This window comes from Anas platyrhynchos, chromosome 4 (genome assembly GCF_047663525.1).
Source record: "Anas platyrhynchos isolate ZD024472 breed Pekin duck chromosome 4, IASCAAS_PekinDuck_T2T, whole genome shotgun sequence".
Classification (NCBI taxonomy): Eukaryota; Metazoa; Chordata; class Aves; order Anseriformes; family Anatidae; genus Anas; species Anas platyrhynchos.
In genome coordinates this window covers 19741654-19760798 of record NC_092590.1, presented here as the reverse complement: position 1 = coordinate 19760798, position 19145 = coordinate 19741654, and the positions used below count along the sequence as shown (strand labels likewise).

At 32.4% G+C, this 19145-nt stretch overlaps 1 protein-coding gene across 13 annotated transcripts in view; it reads left to right on the top strand.

Annotated features, from left to right (window-relative positions):
* Positions 1–19145, top strand: part of SGCZ (sarcoglycan zeta) — a 444851-nt gene that overhangs the window by 372584 nt on the left and 53122 nt on the right. For all 13 annotated transcript variants that reach the window (XR_011808957.1, XR_011808956.1, XR_011808955.1 and 10 more), the window contains one exon: positions 10065–10187. Coding sequence is in view for 10 of the 13 variants with exons in the window: in XM_072037142.1 (XP_071893243.1) it covers positions 10065–10187 (123 nt within the window). In the remaining 3 variants the exon portion in view is untranslated. The remainder of the gene's footprint in view (positions 1–10064; positions 10188–19145) is intronic.

Below are 19145 nucleotides of genomic sequence, written 5' to 3'. Positions count from 1 at the left end.
CAAGCTTGGAAATGTTTGACTGGTCTTTCTGGTTTGTTTGTTCATGAAAATAATTTGTCCATACAAAATCACAAACCTCTGAGATATAAAGTCCTAGTTTATATTTATTAGATGCCTGGTATAAAAAAATAAAAAATAATAATAATAAAAAAAAAAGAACAACTTATGTGCTAGAATTTTCTCTCAGCTGTCTCTGGACTATCAGAAACTGAAATTCACTATTATGTTATAACTAGCATGTGTTTTTAAATCACGATTTTAATGCACTTTTCATTTTGAGTTTACAAATAAAATATTTTTATAATTATATTTTATTTATTTATTTATATCTAAAAATATCCAGTTCCAAAACCAACTTAAGTATAACACTGAAAATTAAATATCAGGGTGGAAAATATCAGTTAATGTCCATTGATAGATCATGGCTGTTTTGTTGTACTTATTAATCAAGATAATTATGTTTATTTGCCTTTTAATAATTGTGTTTAATTGCCTTTTAATAATTTCACTTCCATTCAGAACATTATAGAATTTCAAAATATGTCTTATGCCAGTACTAGAGATTTTTAATTGTGCCATTTGTAGATGGGCAGAGGTATCTTGACGTAATGTCTCAGACACATAAAGGACTTCCAAATATATATTTAATATTGTTTTTTAAATATTTATAATAAATCTATCTTTGAAAATATCTTCATTTTCCTTAGGTTATTCTTAAGGTGATAAATATTGCAGTTGCAGCTGAATGATGAACAGATGGAACTGAATGAATGATTGGCTGAATATTTTAAAATTTCTACTAGATTTATTCCTGTAAGGAAAAGCATTCTATAAATCTAAAATTAATTAATTACCTGGAATAGTTATCCCTTCTTGAACATCAGTTACACATCAAAATACTATGGAGTGAGCATTTTTAAAAATAAAATTAAATTAAGGACTACATATCCCTTAAAAGAAGTTATTCTAACTTTAGAGTCCCAAGACTTCCTGGGTTTCCATTTGTGAAGATTAGGACAGATGGTCTGTTTGGAGAAACTGTTCTGTTGCTCTTATCTCCCATGGGTTACTAAGGCACCTGGACTCAGTCCAGGTCAGCCAGTCACTGAAAGCTTCCTACCCCTTTTGCTTCTGGAAACAAGAAAGTGATTTTTTGTTAGGGAAGAGGATGGAGGGTGGTTGTGACAATGACCTGTCTTTTAAGAACCTAAGGGAAGTCAGCCAATCCTCTGTCTCTAATTTGGTCTTTCCTGGGTTGTTGTTTGCTTGTGTGTGTGTCTGTGTGTTTTTGGTTTTGTTTGTTGTAGAATTTATGTATGAACCCAGATGCTAACTTAACACATCTGTTTTTTCTCTGTGGTGGAATGATTCTACTTGGCTTGTCATATTACCAAAGCTTTTCCTTCCAGGAAGTCCATGAAAAAAAAGTCCAGTTATGCTGCAAGTTTTACCTCCAAGTTCATAGAACCATCTACATTTCCTTTTAGAGTTAGATTTCCTTCCTTCAAAATTATACATTCCTTTGAACGTATACATTCCTCAACATTTTGGAGTTTCCGATGATGCTAAACATATCCCATTGTCATAAGATTTTAGTCTTATGACAGTCTTAGAAAGCTAAGAATATAGCGTATAGCCTTTCTAAGTAGTATATGTGAACCAAAGAGTGATTCAAATCACGGGTGAAGGCACAGAATTTAAGTGTAGCAGGGTAGGAATGTGAGGTAGATGTCTTCATCAGTGGATTGCATCTTCCGTGTGCTACAAGTCAGTAGTGAGCTCCATCAAGAACCTTAATCAAAAGAGACACTTTCAGAAACTAAAAGCCTAAATCTGCTTTTATCCTGTTTCTACAGTGTGCCTGGCCCTTGTCCCACTGCCAAAGGCAAGGAGACAGGTAATTTTCTAAAGTGATACTGTAAAAACTGGGGTGTATCACGAGAGCTAGGCTGAGCCCTCATCACCCCATACTGTAGTGCACAGTGGATGCTACTTGTTCTGATGTCTGCAAATTGCAGATCTTGTTTCATTCTTGTCTCTACTATTTAATTTACATTTAGAAACCTTTTTAAAGTTATAATTTAGTGCATTGTAAATGATACCATAGACTATTTCCTTGTCAAAACAGGTTATGTCTAAAGTTCATGAAAAAGTAGTAAAAGCATCTGGAAAATAAATAAATAAATAAATAATATATATATATATATATCCTTTTAATAAAATCCAAAGAGAAAAATGAAATAAAGAAATATTGAAAAATAACCTCTGTAAGTGTAAATCAAGTGTACAAATAAAATTTAAAAATTAGGTTCTAATTTATGCTAACAAACTACAAAAAAATGTTTAAAATACCGAAAAATAAGAAAGAAAAAAAAAAATAGAATAAGTATGTCAAATACTTAAAGAGAATAGTACCAGTAAGTAAGATGAAACTCAAATATTTCTTAAATTTTCACAAAGCAGGATATGTAAGAGTTAGTGACCATAAAAAAAGGTCACAAGGTAAAAATCAAGAAGAGTAAAGGTAAAGAACCCTTAGGTGACATGAGTATATTTCACTTCATTCAATATAAATTCCAGTGAAATTCACCTCAGAATGCTAAAACAGGCAAAGGTATTTGCATGATTAGCAATTATATTAGAGGATGTGGTTGGCAGATAAGGTCTCAAGGGATATGAAGAGGTCAAACATCAGATCTATTTTTAAGAAAAGAGAAAAACAAGGTTGTAGAGACTTAAAAATAAGTGATTTTCAATAGAACATCTGAATTTAATTCTATATCATAGCATCTTCAATAGAAAAATCAGACTAAAATTATCTAAAGAAAATACATTACTAGAAATAGAAAGAGTTTTAGAGAGGAACAAATAACCTTATAATCTACAAGATGTTGTATTTTCCAAGGACAAATGCAGCATTCCTGTTTTGTCTCAGAGTTTGATCTATAAAATGAGAAAGTTTCATACTCCCTTTACTGTCTTATGCTTGCTCATGCTATTTGATTTGAATGTGATCTTCACTAGTACTGCATGTAGTAATGTATCTCATAATATGTTTTGTTCTTTTTTTTTTTTTTTTTAACTCTCATTCCTTTTCTATGGAATATGCTGTAAATAATATGCTCCAGAAATTTAGCAGGCAACTTTGGATTTTCATAAAACTTGTAGTATCCAAGCATAACAGTATCCTTATAGGCTAATTCAGCTAATACAATGGAACCTTTCCCAGTAATTTTGTACAAAAGTGTAATGTGTGGACTGCTCCAGTAAGTCTTCATTTCAGAAAGGTATGTTCAGTTTTGTAAAGGATTTCCATTGTGATAAAAACCAGGTATATCACAGAAAGCTACAAATTCCAAGGTTTAGTATAATGCTGAAAATTTGGAGAATTCTCTTAAGATTTAATACTTCTCATTCATTTCATTCGTCATGAGAAGGAAAAATTAATAAATATTCTATTTCCATATACACTTTGGAGTACAATAAAATTAAATTATAATTAATTTGCATGAGCTGAACATTTCAGCTTGTCAATAAAAGCAAAGATGATAAATAGAGCTAATAAGAAGAAACAATCAAATGTAGTGTGACTATTTGCTGATATCACAAAGAAAGACTCCTGTACAATGGAGGAGAGCATATGTAGAAAAGATAATGCAGTAAACAATAATAGTGTAATAAACAATAACATATTCGGTTTTAGTTTGTTATTTAATTGATATTTAAATGTATTTAATAACTTAATTTTAAATTCAGTAATTTCTATCTATGTATCATTTAGATTTAACATTTTTATAACTTTAGATATATTGTGTACTGCTTTTATATACTTATAATGTATTTATAGTCATATGAGAGAAATCAGATAGGAAACTCACTAATCTCCCCAAAAGTCTCTGCTTAACTATCAAGCTCATGTTTGAATATACTAAACTTGTTAAGGTTAAAAATAGAGCAAAACATACATATTCCTGGCATATCTTCCTTAGACTTGCTTAGCCTTCTTATTTAAGGACTTGTATAAGCTTTTAAGATAGTATAGCTACAGTTGCAACCTCTCAACTCAGTCATAGGAGCAGATGAGGCATGTGCTCTTAGCCATTTTACAGAAGAGAAAAAAAATAAAGGAAAATAATAATAATTAAAAAAAAAAAAAAGACCTTAAAGCTCAAGCAACCATAAAGAAGCATGTTTTACTTTAATTCATCCATATAGTTGAAGAAAAACCTATGGACAGCTGCATCAGGTCATGGGTTAGCAATGTAATTTCTGAAAATATCCAAACGGAATATAACGTTATAAGAATAGTAGGGGGAGAAGCACAGGTTTGTTCTTGTGTAGATGTGGCTTCATATAGAAGTAGCACACAGATGCTGTCTGCTGCAACTTTTATATGACTTTCATACATAATTTCATACCTGCAGAGCCAGCCCCAATGTGTGCCAGGAAAGCAGGCTGCAGGAAGGATTTTTTGCAAAGGTGACAATTTATATGTATCTTTCGATTAAGTTCATAGAAGGAAAATCTGTCTGGAAGGGCAGAATTTTCCTGTTTTCTTCCATTTGACCATGTCCTAAGCTTTATATTACTAGTCTTTTAGGGGTACCAATGGGTCTGTAGAACGTGAAGAAGGAAGAACCATGCTACCACTATACTGTGGTTCTACTTAGTTTTCTTCATTTATATATATTTTTTACATAAATGTGGGGAGGGAATTGTCCCTATGCCAGTAGTTTAGGTTGACAAAAGATATTATTCATTATAGTCTGTCTCTAAACAAGACGATCAGTATGTGTGTTATTATTTCTGGCCTGGCACTTGTTCAAGTTTCCCTTGTCTGAGCAGGGGAAAACCTAAAAGGTCAACCTTTCATAAGAGCAATAGCCTTCTGACACCTCCATAGCAGGGCCAGGAACAACTGATAGTGCCATTTAGTGTTTTTTGAAGGGTCGCTTTCACCCTTTTTTGATATAGCAAAGATAGTCTCTTCCCTTTCTTAGCAAACAGAACACAGAATATGTTCTCATTGCCATGAATGTTAGCTTGTGCACATCTCTTGCTCCCAACTGAAAGCTCCCTTTATTCAAATTCCTCAATGCTTTTATTCAGCTGGTGTGATTCCTTCATTTGCATTCACTGAAAAATATCTGAGACCTCTGGTGGCCAAAATAGTATGATATCTAGTATTCCTATGAATATTAACAGAATTTTATCTATGTATATATTTCAAAAATATTGGTTTTAGACCCGGCTGGGGGTTGAATCTTTATTAAAAATGGTTTATCTCTTCTATCTCCAATCTCAAAAGCATCAACACATTTTCATAAAACTGCCTTACTGTGTCATCCAAAAATATCCTGTATTTAATAAACGTTTAAATAACCCATTTTTCACTGAAGAATCAGAAGACAGTACATTGAATTTCATTGTTTTGCATTTACAAAGCTCATAAACTCATGGTAATTAGCTTTGAATTCTAGGTTCTGTATTTAATTTAATGTGGTTGAATTTTATCTATTTCTGTATCTGAATTTGTTGTCTGTCTGGTGGACAAGGAAGGTGATTTAGAAACCAGACACTACTGCTAGCGTTCATCTACATCTAATGTAAACACACAGAATGTCTTTATCAGCAAAAGAGAAAAAATAAAACTTTTAATGTATTTAATATTATCTAAAGGTAAATGCCGGAAGGAGGCCAAATGTATCACATGCTCAAATGTCTGTTTCTCCCATGGCTGTTACGTGAATCTAATTAAGTAACTATAATCTCTACAATTACATGAGTTGTATCTCACTCAGTGAAATCACAGAGTGTTTCCACTCACCAGGTTTTAGGTTTTTAACACTGATGATCTAAAGGTCGTTTTTCCATGAATATGATGATCCTGGTCCAGGAGCGTCACAGCACCCATTTGTCTCTTTGTCAGCTGGCTGAATAACTGGATCTGATCAGCATTTCCAGTTTGGATAGCCTTGCATTCAGCAAAGCATGCGTTCTTTGATCACATTTGTTTATTACACATGATAGGATAACTCTGCATACTCTCTGAGGTTAATTTTAATTAATATGTTCATTTAAAGATGGTGGCAACTACAATCTACTTTTTTTCTGCCAAACATTCTTTTCAGACGTTTTCTTCTTTCCCCCATGATTGCTAATATTAAGGCTGTTTTGCAACCGTTTTAAGACCTCAAAATTAAGCAAAATTAATGGCAGAGCATACTGTGATGTCTTACTAAATGTATAAATAGTTTGTATGTTAATTCCTATTTCAAAGAACCATTGCATTGTACAATGTTGATAGTTACTTTTCCTCATACATTTCAGTTTCATCTTATGTTTCAGTAAGTTGGGAATGAATGGAAATGCAAGGTAGATGGCTGGAAACAGACCACAAGATAAAGCAAAGAAAATGTTAGCTTTACACTTCACTGTTGTTAACATTTCTATTTTAATTCTTGGTGTTGAGAGTGGGAATGGAGTGTTTTGCTGCTGAGAAAGACGGAACATATTCGTCTTAGATCTTCTTGGAATATAGATCTAATGTCCCAAATGCTTTGTTTTGTTTTGTGCTAAATGAGAAATATTCCCATAGAATCATAGAATGGTTTGGGTTGGAAGGGACCTTAAAGTTCCCCCCGCCCCCGCCATGGGCAGGGACACCCCACACCAGACCAGGTTACCCAAAGCCCCATCCAGACTGGCCTTTGAACACTGCCAGGAATGGGGCATCCACAACTTCTCTGGACAACCTGAACCAGTGTCTCACCACCCTTTGAGTAAAGAATCTGTTCCTAAACTCTTTTAGTTTAAAATGATATTCTTATATTCATATTCAGACATTCTTAAAAAATTAAAACTAAGTCTAAAGTAATGTTGGGGTGGAAACTACGGGTGCAATTAGGAAAATTATGGATTTTAGTTTGTCTGTTTTGTCCCCACATTTCTGACTTTGTCCCCACAATTCTGATTTTCTACATCACTTTTTATGTTTACAAGTATCATACAAGTATTGTTATTTCTGCCACATCATTTTATGGAAAACTGGAAAGGAAAAACTACTGGAAAGGAAAAACTAGTGTGGAAAGTATTCTGGAAAAAAAAAAAAAAAAAAAAAGAACCCCAAACGTGGATATTCTTGTCCACAGCACAAAACATGATACACATGATAATCACTGTTAATCAAAATATGCATAAACACAAAATTTGTGAAGTTCAGCTCTGCCAGTAGAGGAAAACTGAACTGGCCAGCAAGCTGTAATGACTGTACATTCTCTCCCAGCAGTGAAAATAACCACTGTGTGTTACCCAGGATGAACAGCAATTTCCACAACAGCAACAACAAACCACCTGCCTATGCATAAAACCAACAACCATTTATACTTCCATTGCATGATTATAGTTTTATACAAATCAAGTTTTCAACCTGATAAGAATTAAATCATATTTGGTAAATGGAGTATTTATGCTTCAGCCTTTAAAGTCAGATTTTAGTAATCATATCTAAACTCTAAGCTGGCTAAATTCTTGGTAGTACTTATTATAACTCCAAATACAGGTTGTAATTTGTTTTTTCCTGAATAATAATAAAGTCATACAAGTCATAATTGACTTTACAAAGCAAAATTTTTAAAGCATGCATTCTTTATGGTTGTTATTATGGTCTTATTTAATAAATAATCAAGCTAGATATGATACAAATTCAAAATAGACACAGTTTCTGCCTTGAAATTTAATCTTTGTACATATTAATCTGTGTTACGATAATATAATTCTCTGTATCTATGTTGTACGTGCTGCCCAACATTTTCTTTTAACATATATTCACCGTAGTCTAGTTCAAATGAATAATTTTATACTTTGTACCACTTTTACCAGTTTAATAATAGTTTCAGTTATGCAGCTGCTGTGCAACAAGCCTGTATTATAAACAATCATTAGTATCTACGGTGTATGGATGAACATGAAATGTATATGCTTCATCCATATACTTTAAATGAATGGAATTTTACAGATTCTTAATTTAATTCAACATTATACAAATGAAATTACAAGTACATAATTTTTCTGGATATGAGAGGACAAGAAAATATTGTATGGTCTTGCCTTCATCCTGTTTAAAGCTATAGAGAAGCGGACTGCATCTCTAGTATAAAGTACATTTATCCTTAGAATAACCAGTAAGTTTTTCAGATGGCCAAGTGTTTGATAGAAATTACCGTTCCAAACAGAATTTAGAAGTTTGATTTTTTTGCATGTTTCCCTGGACTGACATATTCATTATCAAAGCAGATAAAATATTCTGGATTAGTTGAAAACAAGCATGCAGAGTAGATAATGTGATTGCTCTACAAGTTTGAGCTAAAAATTTCAGGTTTGCTTTCTTCATGCACAGAGAGATGATTCTTCATTTTGTTAATACTACTATTAAAGATTCAGATATTTTGTGAGACACAAATGTTTGTAACTGTTTTTGCAACACAGCAATTTGCTTTACAGCTGAGAAGGTAATACACTAATACATCGTACATGCAACTGCTTACTCATATTTCAACTGGGAAATGAAAATGTAATGAAATAGAATTCCATTTTGATAGCATTGATTACTCTGTAGGCAGTTTAACTTTTCAAACCCATTTTCATAATATTTACACCTGGTTCCGCATCAAAGAGACTGTCTTAAGCTGTATTAATTTTTTGTTAGAAATCTCTCAAGTGGCTTGACACTAACCACTGTTTCAGAGATAAGTAATAATGAGTGATGCACTGTTAAGATGTGATTGCAACATAAAGTAAAAGCCACTTTGTTATAGCATAGGAAAAAAAAAAGTAGAATTAATCTTGGAATGGTAGTTTGAGCTAGCTGCATTATAGGGCTGCTTATATGCAATGTGATGCTGAAGAGGTACAAATGCCAAGCAGCTAAAATATATTCATTTCTTAGTAGAAGGATTTTTTTGTGTTTTGTTTTTGTTGTTGTTTTTATATATATAGCCAATCCTGCAAATTAAGGTCTGCTATTGCAGTTCCTCATCCAAAGTTAGTTATCACAATTATTTTATTCCTTATATATTTTGATATTGAACTTTTACATATAAAACTGAAAACTTGTTCATTATGAAAGTAAACCTATGAGCCAGTTTGATAGACTAGAATGACATACATACTTTGTCTACAATATTTTCTGTATAATATTCACATATTGGTGCTGATGGGTTGTTCCAGGTGTACGTTAGAAATCTAATTAGGGATTGGGAAAAAAAATGTCAGATAAGTATTCCTTTAAATTCTGAAATTTGCCTTACAGATGTATATTGTTCCTCAATTTTCAACACAAATTTTGCTTTCAGTGATTAATAAAATTAAACAATAATAATTTAATGTATTTTATTAAAGTTAATATAATAATTCAATAATTTAAATATTTTTTTAAACAGGCAAAACGCTGAAGAATAAGGATAAAACATGTAAATTGCAAATTTGCAAAATTTCAAACAGTTTGGTATCTTCAAATTTTCTTTATTGCACTTGTAGATGCAGTCTCATAGATCTGTTTGATTTCATAATTATTTTAGATTTTTGAAGCTTTGAGACATATGGAACTTATATTTCATAAAATTAGATGAATTATAAAGTCTGGTTTTTGTTGTTTTTTTGTTTGTTGGTTTTGTTTTTGTTTTTGTTTTGTTATTTTTGCCATTCAAGTTAGCAACAGAACTGGCTGAAAAATACCATTATCTGCTGCATTGAGTATTTGATTTTCCTGGAGTAGGCTCCTTTTTTTTTTTTTCTCGTTGGCCAGAAGCTCCACTTTAAACTGAACAAAGCCCAGAAATCTCTGTCTGACAGAAATGCAGATGTCTGTTTGTATTTTATAATACAAACGATCTACCAGACATATACATAAGACCACTATTTGATAAAATCCCCTTAAGGCTCTTGTACTCCATGCATTTAGGGATCACACATACTGATAAATTCTTGATTAATTCTTTTTTTTTTTTTTTTTTTTCTTTTTTTACAAATTATCTCAGATGAAACATTCGCTTCCTTTCTTTCAGGAGCTGATGCTGTGGAGGCCCAGTGTAAAAGATTTGAAGTGAGGTCAAGTGAAGGTGGAAGAGTGTTGTTTTCTGCAGATGAAGATGAGATTGTCATTGGAGCTGACAGACTGAAAGTAACAGGTATGGTAATTTTATGGTATTTAAATGAATATTAGCATTTTCCTTTCCTCACTTTAGTAATAATTAATCTATCAGTCATCTGCAAATATTTTCATCCACTGGAGAGAAGAATGTCTTCTCATCATCAGTGAGATTACTTGACCATTACTTGACTAGCAAAAGCTATTGCATAATCTAAAAACTGAATTGCTATAAGGACAGATTTAAACTTAAACTCCACAGGACCACCTGTGGAGGACCACCCGTTACCCATAACACAGTGATTTGCTTTTTATATGTTACCGTTAGTAAAGAATTGTTTTGTGATAGTTATACCATTTGCTTAGGTAACATGGCTTCACAATGATAAAAATTATTGCTATATACCAATACTCTTGGTTTTTCTGTATTCAAAGTATCAGGTCTAACTTTTGTGTGAATCAAAGATGTAGTTTTACTTTAGGAGTCTTAGCTGAATTGTAGTAAGTAGAAATCTTCTCTTGACTTCAACATTTGTTCAATAGAAAAAGAAATACAATTCTTATTGTAATATGCATACGTATATGTATCTGTCAGTAACCCATTTGATATTAGAAATATATTAACTTATGAAAACAAAAATCAACTAGGTTTGCTTTAGATAAATATTTAAACTTTGATTAACAACATAAAAATAAAAAAGACTAAAAAAAAGACTTGAGCTATCTACTCACAGTCTAGAATGAGATTCAAAATTTAAATTTGCTTCGTCATTGATGGATGTGTCAAGTCTGTGTTTGAGTATGCTGGAAGTTTGGAATTTGAAATATGAGCCTACTAATTTGAAAGTTCAATTGTGTAGAAAGTACAAGATGATTCTGGTTTTTTGTTTTGTTTTGATGATTATGATAAGATCCCTTTTTGGTCTGCAAAACATTACTAGCAAGAATAAGACTTTTAATAAAATTATTAGGTAGTTCTACTTTAATGTAACACCAGATAAAGCATTAAAATACAGCAGGAAATTCAGGGTCAAGCTGAGACTGAACTTTTTTTATAGGCCTCAGAATAAATAAGATTGTTGCTTGCCAGAATTTGTGGATTATTTTTCTTACCCTTTCATTCCTGTCTGATCTCTGTTTATCTCTGTAGCCAAACAATCTTTTTAATACTGCTAAACTAAAAGAAATGACGTTCACAAACAGGCAGCTTACTGATGCCGCAGTATCCAATACAGTGATTTTCATCTATTTACTAAATGTGGTTTTAGGGGAAGCAGAAATTAATGTTTTGTTGACTCAGCATTTTTTCATAGTAATTTTACAATAATGTGTTTAATAATAAAACGTGAGAGAATAACATGAGAAGTAATGTGAGAGAGTCATACTGGAACCCTCCTAGGGTTCAAACTTGATCAGAGTATTAAGTTCTGAGAAAGTTAATCTTAAACATACAGTTGACACAGGGGATTCCAAAGTGTCTGCAATAAGTTACAAATTAAAACATCTTACAAACAGCACAGAGGATTAGATTTCCTGACATTAAGAAATATGATCATATGTTGTAGATGTCATGGCAAATTTTTTAATCAGACTTCAAAACCATCTTCAGCAGCCATACTTGAGTACCCACAGCACCTGCTGACTTCAGTGGTATTAGAAAGTAGAACTAATCAAAATTTGTTTAGTGATGCTTGATATGGCATATAAGATTGTTCCTTGTGAAAAGAACAGGGTTTTTCTCCTTAATTCTAGAATTACACCTGACCGTATGTATGTTTATATTAAGCGCAAAAGAAAAAACAATTTAAAAAAAAAAAGTCTAGGAAGGTCTAAGTTAACGTTGCTTTCATATAACCATTTGAGTTTCAGGGATTGCTGTGTACCAGTTGACTCCCACCAAAGAAACTTAGTACTAGAGTTGTTTGTACAAATAATTGTTTTTCACATTGTAGTTAGGATGAAAAATAAACAAATGTTAGGATTAGTTATTTTAAGGTTATAAAAATGTAGGCATAGACATTAATTTCTTGCCCACAAGAAAAAGGTAAAAAAGGGAAAGAGAAAGCAAAATATTTAGGCAGCAATTAAATATTAAAAAAAAAAAAATGGCTATCGCATATTGGAAGATTTACTAGTTTCTAAGTATGTTCACTTAAGTCAAAGAGTTAAATACAAATTATATGTCATTTAAATAGCCTAATGTCTGACATTTATGGCATTTTCTTCAAAAAAATATGTTAAGGTATTTTGTAATTGTAATTTGAAAGAGTAATTTATTTTTTTTTAAATCTCTTGAAAATTATTGTCTTCTGATGTATTTAAAAATAGTTTAATGAAGTTAGGATCATTCTTTCTTATCTCTGGATAATCATCTTGATGTCTTAAAATCAGATTTCGTTGGTAAACTATCTCATAAGTAGGCTACAAAAAGTTAGTTTCAAAATTTTATGCTTTAGATCCATAGAGTCCAGCTTATGTTAGCCCTTCCATCATCTTTTAAGAGAAAAAAACATTTATTCTACAGAAAGGAAGAGTATTAGATACATGAGCATTTCTGAAAGGCTTACACAGAAATCTCTCATATCCCAATTTCTGTATCCCTAAAATGCCTTTTTCAGCAGAAGTACTAATCTCCAGCCAAATATTAAAGCTGTAATGAGCTGTAAAACGCTTTACTGTTTACTTCAGTCTAAAGCTGAAATTATTTAAAATGGATTTCCAGGAGGAGACTAGAAGTTATATGATGCATGCAATCTCAAGAAAGTTATTTTAAAAACATCTCCCGGAGGGGTAAAATAAAAATCTTATCTTCATGGGAAGATAAAATAGCAAAACCTTTATTTCTAATTCTTTGAATTCTGTCCAAAGATTCTATGATACCTTTACATTCTTCAGCAAATACATGAAAGATTATGAGTCCCTGTGAGTTGCATCAATCAGACTGCATTACTCTATATGACGATATGACTAATGAAATGTGGCAAGGCATCATAATGTCAAACATAGGTGAGGTTTTATTTCAGTGCATTTTTCTCAAGTGTGTGTTTTGATAATCATGGTACCTTGGGCTGAATAAAGGAAAAGAGTTGTGGAATAGCAGAGAAAACAAAATATGTGTATCAGAAAGCAAAAATAAGCTGTTATTTGGGGATAAAACTATCACATATAGTTATAATACTACAATGACAACTTTTTCTTATTTTTTTCTTTATTTTCTTGCCTAGCTGTGAAAAGTGTCTCTTTGGAAACACTTCACCGAGTGGGTCTAATAAATGATGCATCCTGATAATTAATTTTCATAAGCATGTCCATTCTATGGGCATTTATATACTACTATGGCAATGTCAGACTTCTCAATTTAGAAAGATGCTTTTGTATTGCACTGCTCTAAAAAAATACTCTTTCATAAGGCAGTATAAGAAATTCTCGATTAATAAGTAAATGAAGGACTAAATTTACATCTTCTCATTCATTTTGTAGCATTTTTGTTTTTGTCAATTTTCATACAGTCAGTCTATTCCAGGGAGAAGAATACAGAAGAAATAAGCTAGTAATACAGATATATTTATATTTCCAAGATAAGAAAAATACAGTCAGAAATAGTACTTTTATTTTGTTTAAGAGATGTTGCAGCAATTTATATCTTCCTAAATTATCTCTTTCAAATTAGGCAATTGGCTGATGAATTTAGACTTCCGCTTATTCTTCCTTTTAACATTAATTTTATTTTTTCCTTTATCTGTTAGTTTTTTTCTACTTTATCATTCAAGGAAAGGAGAAAGATAGTTCATTACTTACATGTAAGTAATTACAGCAAATCTAAAGGTTCACCTTTTCCTTTTTGATATCAAACTGTAAACCATCATTGAAAAAACAAATTTGCTTCAAATGGTGGTCATTAGTAACCTTGTGAATAAAAACATTTTAAAGGCTACCTATCCAAAGTTTTTCTATGTGACAGTGGTTTTGGACTGATTCTAACAGTTTACCTTAACAGTAATTACCAGGGTGAATAAGAGGCTACAAAAGTAAACTGAAATCAGTATTCCAATTGAAGAAATAACAATTTCTACTTACAGAAGAATGAATAATTCTTAAAAATTAAATCTCAAATTACAACCCCCACATAAAAGAATTATTTATGTGATATCACAAACTTCTACAACCTTTTTACTTTGAATTCTGAAAATTTAACCACATTCTTTTCAAGTTTTCTACAAAGATGTTTTTGGGCCCTTCTAATTCTGCTTTTCCTTATAATGATACAACTTTTGAAAGCTCTTCTCATTGAAAAAGGGAAGAGAAAGGCATGATGAAATAAGCACATTGGCAAAGAGCAGGGAGATAAGCAGAAATAAGTGGCTCCCTCTGAAACTACAGAGCAAGAGTATCTCTTCGACTTCTGTTATCTTAATGCAAAATTTTCTGCTCTAGCTATCTGTTTCATATTTCTCTTAATTGCAGTATGATCTTTTTTATATGTTGTTCTTGTAGAAGAAGTTGAAAACACTGCATTGGTGGCACAGGTGGGTATACAAGCATATATTGAGATTTGGCTGTATGTCTAGCACAATACCAGAGCAATATGGTAACTTGATTTCTTACAGATATAAATATGTTGCACTTGCACTTGTTGCTTTTCTATTAATAATGTCAAGGCAAAAATGGATTTACAAAATAAACCAGGTTTTCATTGGAAGCTATTGCTGTTCTGCAGTCAAATCCATTTGTGTTTTCTAGAGGCCACAAACAAACCTTTTCTAAATAACACGGGCTAGATTGTTTGGGAAACGCTATTAACTTTTATGAAGAAGTAGTTTATTTTGTTTTCTATTACTTTCTGAACTGCTGGCTTATTTTCCTTCATCTCTTATTGCTGCTTATCTGAGTAGTATGATCTGATTTAGCACAGAACCACAAGTCATTCCTGGATAAATGTGAATTTTATTACAATGATAATTAATATTTTATCAGTAATATTTTCCTCTAAAACTAAAGAAGCTAATTAAATCTTGTTAGTTAATGTTTTACCAAGCTTTTAGTAGTAGCTCTATACAGTACAACTGTTTCCATTATTTATTGAAACACCAAACTTTTCAGATATTTGTAGCTCCATGTCTGTATTCTGTGAGCTACTATACCTACCTGAAGAGTGAGAATTGTAATAGCATTGAGGCTTGCACATGGTTGAAAAAGTTTGCAGACCATTGCGACCTCATATGAGCCTTGTCAAATAGTGAAGTTATGTAGAACGATGGAAGTAAGAGGAAGATGGGAGGAGGCATACTTCAGTTTTTATGGAAACCATCTGAGATTAATAGTAGGGCACATGTAGGTTTAATCTATTTTGACACCAGTGTAGTGTCAGGGAAAAATCTATGAAGTGCTGCCAATAATTTTCATTACACTTTTTTTTGGTTTTGTTTGTTTTACATTACAGTTTATAAAAATTAAAGTTTGTAATTATAAGGGATTCAGCATGGTTTTGATCAAATCTATATGCTCCATTGGATTAAAGATCAGAGCTTTGATGTGTCAAGAAAAACTTCAGAATATACCTCCATACTTACGTTCTAATAATATTCTAATAATATCTGGAATTAACATGCAGGTAAGTGTATCAGTGCCTCAGTTTTGATTTTAAGATTATGTTGTAGGACTGTGAGTCTGCAGGCAACTGAAATATAGAAGGGTCTTCCAGAGCAGTTAAAATGAAATGATAAAGTAGAAATATGGCTTATGGCTATAAAAAGGAAATATGACAGAAATATGAGGAAATATATATGAATTACAAATTAGGTTGGAAAGATAGAAATAAAATATTTATTACAAGGACTGAAATGTAGAAAAATAAATGCTTATTTGATGTACGTTGTTATGACAGTAGACGTATATCTAGTTCCTTCAGAGTCTGGCTAGGAATTTTGGTATGAAAGAGAAAGAAGATCTTGGATTTGCCATGTTCAGTTGGTAGATTGTCATTCAGGACAGATGGAGCTTGTAGTATGAATTTAAACAAGATGAAGAGAAACACTTAATCACTTTAAGCTTGCCTACACAGCCAAATTGTAAGTGACCATAGTAGAACTATTGTATTTGATGTTGAAGTAAAAACTTAAAACTTTAAGTAGATATGCCAGACTCTCAGGATCCTGACAACTGAATAAACTAGGATCAGCATCTGTCTAACAAAAATGCATTGCATATATAGAACTTCTAATTCCCCAGTTATGAGCATAATAATGTGTACCGCAAAATGTAGTATTGTGTTGTACATAGTATTGAGTGAATAAGATTTCAGATAAGCTTATTTAGATATCAAGGAATCACTTCATCTCCAGACTTTTCTGTGTAAGAGATCAGATTGAAAGGTATTATTACTGCAGGAGTCTGAAAACTTGGCAACATAGCAACCTTTCAGGGCATTCCTTTCAAGGAGCAACTGTAGAGTTGATTTCTTGCAGATGTACGTGAATGCCAAAACAGAAAGTTTTGTAGGCAAGTTAAAAGTGGTGAAACTAAATAAATAAATCACTTATCCAGGACAGTGCCTGGATACATTTTTACCTTCTTGTTGAACACAGAACGCATCCCCAGCCATCTCAGATTGCAGTCAGTATGTGCTTACATCAGCCTGCAAGTGCATATGTAGATTGTTGGAGATCTGCAGTTACCTAAGGATAATGGCAATTTGTTTGCAAGAAAAAGATTTTTACTTTTGTCAGTTTAAGAAAAACATGCTAAGGAACATAGTGACTGGACTTAATAAAAGAAGTTTCTCTGCAGAGGAAGTAGATCCAAAAGGAGATAAATGTGCAGACAGCTCTGTGGACCTGGCAGCCCAGGAAAATACAGTCAGTTTGCTACAGCCATTCTATTGAGAAATTTTCAAGGTCGTGCTCTATTGACGGAGACAGCATATACTCAGGTAAAAGAATGGAAAAGATTAAAAACAAAACAAAACAGCAAAACAGCCCTCTCCTGATGTTTAGGTAGAGGAAAATCATCCCCTGCCTGGCTACCCGGAGAGTCATTTTTTCTGTAACCTGTTCTTTCTGAATGGTTCTTTTTCCATCCTTCCATATTCAACTGTTTTTTTGGGGTGGGGTGTGGGAGTGGGGAGAGGAAATATTATCAGTTAAAAAAAAAAAAAAAAAAAAAAAACTGGACTATAACCTGTTTCATTCAAAGCTGCTGGCAGAAATTAGCCAGCAGCTTCCCTTAGTTAGTGAAGAGACTATTTGCTCAGATCGAGTACAGGAATACATGACAATATTGATCAAAAGACTGATTCGAACTTCCAGATTGAATCTGTCTTCTGGTTAAACCTTTGACATCAAGCTTAAGGTATTGGATATTTGTTGCCAATCTAAGAATGAAGACTTTTAGAGAAAACTTCCAATAGGTGTAATCATATCCCCAGTCATATTGCACATTCCCTGTTGAATGACTGTGCCAGAGTTCAGAGATGTAATTTACAGCAATTCCAGTTTTCATGGATCTGAATGGCATGATAACAGGCAAGTCTACATGGTCTGTATAAGTGTTAGAGTCCAGGAGAAAATTGTCCCATTATTAGTGAACTGAAGTAATTCTTAAACCAGACCAAGCCAACTAATTTTGAAACAAACACTAAACATTCAGAAGGGTTCAGTAAAGGAACTGGATATGAATTGGATTCAGATTTTGTAGTAACATTTCAGCTCTAAAAACCTGAGTTAAACTTGACACTTGCATGCCCTTAGGCTTAGGTAGATTTGAAAATGCACATTTAAATTACAGCAGTCAGACCCATCTCTATTTTTAACTATAGCTACTCACAGGAGGGAATGGTGAATCATAAAGGAGCTCCTGCATTCTCACTTTTTTTTTCTTTTTTTTCTTTTTTTTTTTTTTTTTTTTGCCTTAAAATACTTTCTTGTGATTTATTACTGCATTACTGCCTGGGAAGGAAAAAAAAAAAAAAAGGAAAAAGGGAAAAAGGAGTGTTGAACATAAGGGTCAGGCTGCAAAGCACTATATGATTTAGGTTCGACCAAAAGGGTATTTGGAAACAATATAATAATGAAAGTGCAGACCAAAAATACCTTGCTTTGTCCTGGAACAGTATTCTAGTTAAATGCTGGGAAGAGGAGCTCATTTAAATTTCAATTTGTGAAGCTTTTGAAACAAGAGGAATTCTATTATATTTTAGGAAATATTGCTAACATCTAACTTTTTCCAAAAAACTACACAGTAGTTCCTCTTACTGTGCTTCATGTAATACCTGTCTGAACTGCACTTTGTTTTCTCTGAATCCTATGTGAAGCCACTATAGAGTGGCTTTTATTTGGGGGAAGGAGGAGGGGGGCTTATCTAAATGGCAAAATTTTTATCCAGCGTTCACTATGAGCTAATGTAGTTAGTAGGCATAAATCGCATAGTGCAATCATATGAGAATATGTCATAACATATACTATACTTCCAAAACGTATGTCAACGAACTAAATTTAGGTAGAAAGCAACTGAAAGGATAAATACAGAAATTTGAGTTGATTCTAGAACAAAGACATATAGATTATTGGGAGTGTTTTGTTGTTGAATAGGCACGTTTCTGTGTTCAAAGTTTAACTGTATTTTTTACCTTAAATGTTCAAAATATGACATACTGCAGGGTTATCTTTGTCTCTCTTCTTTATATATGTACAAACAATGATTTCAGTAAGATGAATAAATGAAAACTATATATATACATATTTTTCTGATATGGAAAAGCTGCTAAGCTGTTAGCAGCATAGTCTGTAATTTGTATTTCTGACTTTGGTTCATGACACATTGCATCACATTATTGAAGTATTCACAGGAAGGTACTTTTTGAATCCATGGCAATCACAGTTCAAAACAAAGCTTTACTCAGAGGAGAATCCACCAGTAACACTTCGGACTTCACTATTATCCATAGATATTTATAAACCAGGTATGCAGGCAGAGCTTTGAAAAATGTAGATTCAAATTTTTT